Here is a 2,136-nt window from a genome sequence, read left to right as displayed (position 1 = left end):
CCTGGCTGGGGTCACGGTGCCCAGTCTAAATGCCTTCTCTAGTGCCCTTGCTGATGAGCTGGTGGTCCCTTCCAGATGTCCAACATCACGGTCACGTACAGAGACGGTCGGGTAGCGCAGCTGGAGCAGGTCTACATTCGCGGCAGCAAGATCCGCTTCCTGATCCTGCCAGACATGCTGAAGAACGCGCCCATGCTGAAGAGCATGAAGAACAAGAACCAGGGCTCCGGGGCCGGCCGAGGGAAAGCTGCCATCCTCAAGGCCCAGGGTAGGTGGCATGCTCCATGCCTGCGCCTTCCCCCAGACGGGGCAGCAGCTCCATGCCTGCCCCTTCTTCCTGGGTTCTGCAGGGCAAAGGAGCCGCCTTCTTCCAACCCCAGGGGCTCCTGACTGAAACCGCACGCCTCTCTTCCTGTGGCACCCCCTCCCCACCTACAGACCTATGCTACTCTCTTCCAGGGCAGGGCACTGAGGGCATAGGGGTGTGTGTAGGGGCAGGCCTGAGACCTGATCAGAGGTGGGGGCGGGTGGGGTGGGAGGGTAGCCCGCTGCTGTCAGGTCCACTGCAGAGCATGAGCACGGGCCCTGCCACCCATGCCTGAGACCTGCTGGCTTTGGGGTCCTGTTCAGAGAGCAGTGGGAGCCACCTCTGGCCGCGCCCCGCCCCCCCAGTGCTGGACTGCTTTCTCCTGTGCTGGTAATGGTTCTTCTGTGTGTGTGTGGGGGTGCCTCTGCCCCTCCCAAGGGGTTCAACGCCCTTCTTCTGGGTCTGCCCTGTTGATGGGATGTAGGAGCAAGTGCAGCCGTTAGAAGCTGTCTTCGTGTTGCAAAGAGATGGCCATGCCGGGAGAACCAGTAATGCCTCCCTGAAGATCCAGCTAGAGACTGCTAGGGGAGGCAGGGCATGCGTGTGGAGAAGGCTCCCTGGGCGGGCCTACAGCTGTGCCTCCTCCCAGCACGCTGTCCCTGTTGTCACACCGCAGAAGGAACCTCGCCTGTGAGGCTAGGTCGCCCAGCCCCTTGTCCCTCAGCCAACCTGTGGTTGGTCCTGCAGTGACTGCGCGCTCTCCCCCACGGCTGCAGGCTCTGTCAGAAGAGGCCAGTGGTTTTGTGTGTGCTTTGCTGCTCCTGGGCAGATTCTCATACCTAGCAGAAAAGCTCTGAGAGGGGGCAGTAAGCAAGCCCCTGTCCGGGACCGAGCAGAGAGCGGCAGTTAGCCCTGGGTGCTGCCCTCTAGAAAGCCTTGCGGCCATCCTCAGCCCTTCCCCCTCGTCTCAGAGAGTACTGCCCCCCTGGGGAAAGGGCTGGCGCTGTCTCCAGCACACTCTGGCCACCCTGACACGTGTCTTCTCTCCTACAGTGGCGGCAAGAGGACGGGGCCGTGGAATGGGCCGTGGAAACATCTTCCAGAAGCGGAGATAACTGGATCTGTTGGACAGAACTTTGTTGGTGTGTGTTCTGCTAGATGTGCTGGTTGGTGGGGAGGGAGGGAGGGCTGCTTGTGTGTGAGTCCAAGGTTTGATCTGGCTGTCTCCCTAATCAGATTTGGAGAAACGTTAAACTCAATAAATCATCTTTTTGTCGTTTGTTTTTTGAGGAAACAAAGGCCTCTGTTCACTTTGGACCCCTGGTGGCACCGTGATTTCTCAGCTGCGAACCAAAAGAAGAGCAAAGCCCCCCACTGCTCGGGGGGTTGGGGGGGGGGCTGCTTCCACAGAGTCGGCAGTGAGCAGCTCTGCTGTGGGAGGGAGAGTCTCCGTGGGTCCCCATCAGTTTGGGTAGTTCTGTTCCGTCCTGTAGCACCGCTGTGGGTTGAGATCAACTCGGCGTTGATGTTGGTCACTTATTTGAGGGTGGTCTTACAGGGCGACGGTGCTGTCCCCTGGAGAGGCTGCAGGCTGGGGCTCAGCTTGGCCTCAGTGGGTTCCTTTAGAGTCTGGTGGCATGCGTGCTTTGGCAGCAGGCTGTATTCCAACACCCAGGGCGATGTCCTGGGAGAGCGCCAGGCGCTCTTGTGGGAGGTGTGTCAGCTACTGTTCCAGGTCAGTTGCTGCTTCTGCCCCAAGGCGGGGAAGGACAGGCTGTTCACCTCAGAAACTCCTACAGCACACATGCTGCTGGCAGCCCGTTGTCTGT

The 2,136-nt window shown here is 60.0% G+C and overlaps 1 protein-coding gene across 1 annotated transcript in view; it reads left to right on the top strand.

The window, feature by feature from the left end:
* SNRPD3 (small nuclear ribonucleoprotein D3 polypeptide) overlaps positions 1–1,601 on the top strand; it is a 4,645-nt gene extending 3,044 nt beyond the window's left edge. The window contains exons 2-3 of the mRNA XM_004716336.2: positions 76–268; positions 1,361–1,601. Coding sequence (XP_004716393.1) covers positions 76–268; positions 1,361–1,422 — 255 coding nt within the window. The 3' untranslated portion in view covers positions 1,423–1,601. The remainder of the gene's footprint in view (positions 1–75; positions 269–1,360) is intronic.
* The last annotated feature ends 535 nt before the right edge of the window (positions 1,602–2,136 follow it).

Source organism: Echinops telfairi, unplaced genomic scaffold, assembly GCF_000313985.2.
Source record: "Echinops telfairi isolate 266 unplaced genomic scaffold, ASM31398v2 ScPeMD7_29;HRSCAF=101, whole genome shotgun sequence".
NCBI lineage: Eukaryota > Metazoa > Chordata > Mammalia > Afrosoricida > Tenrecidae > Echinops > Echinops telfairi.
The sequence above is the reverse complement of the archived record's forward strand: the minus strand, read 5'-3'. Positions and strand labels throughout refer to the sequence as shown.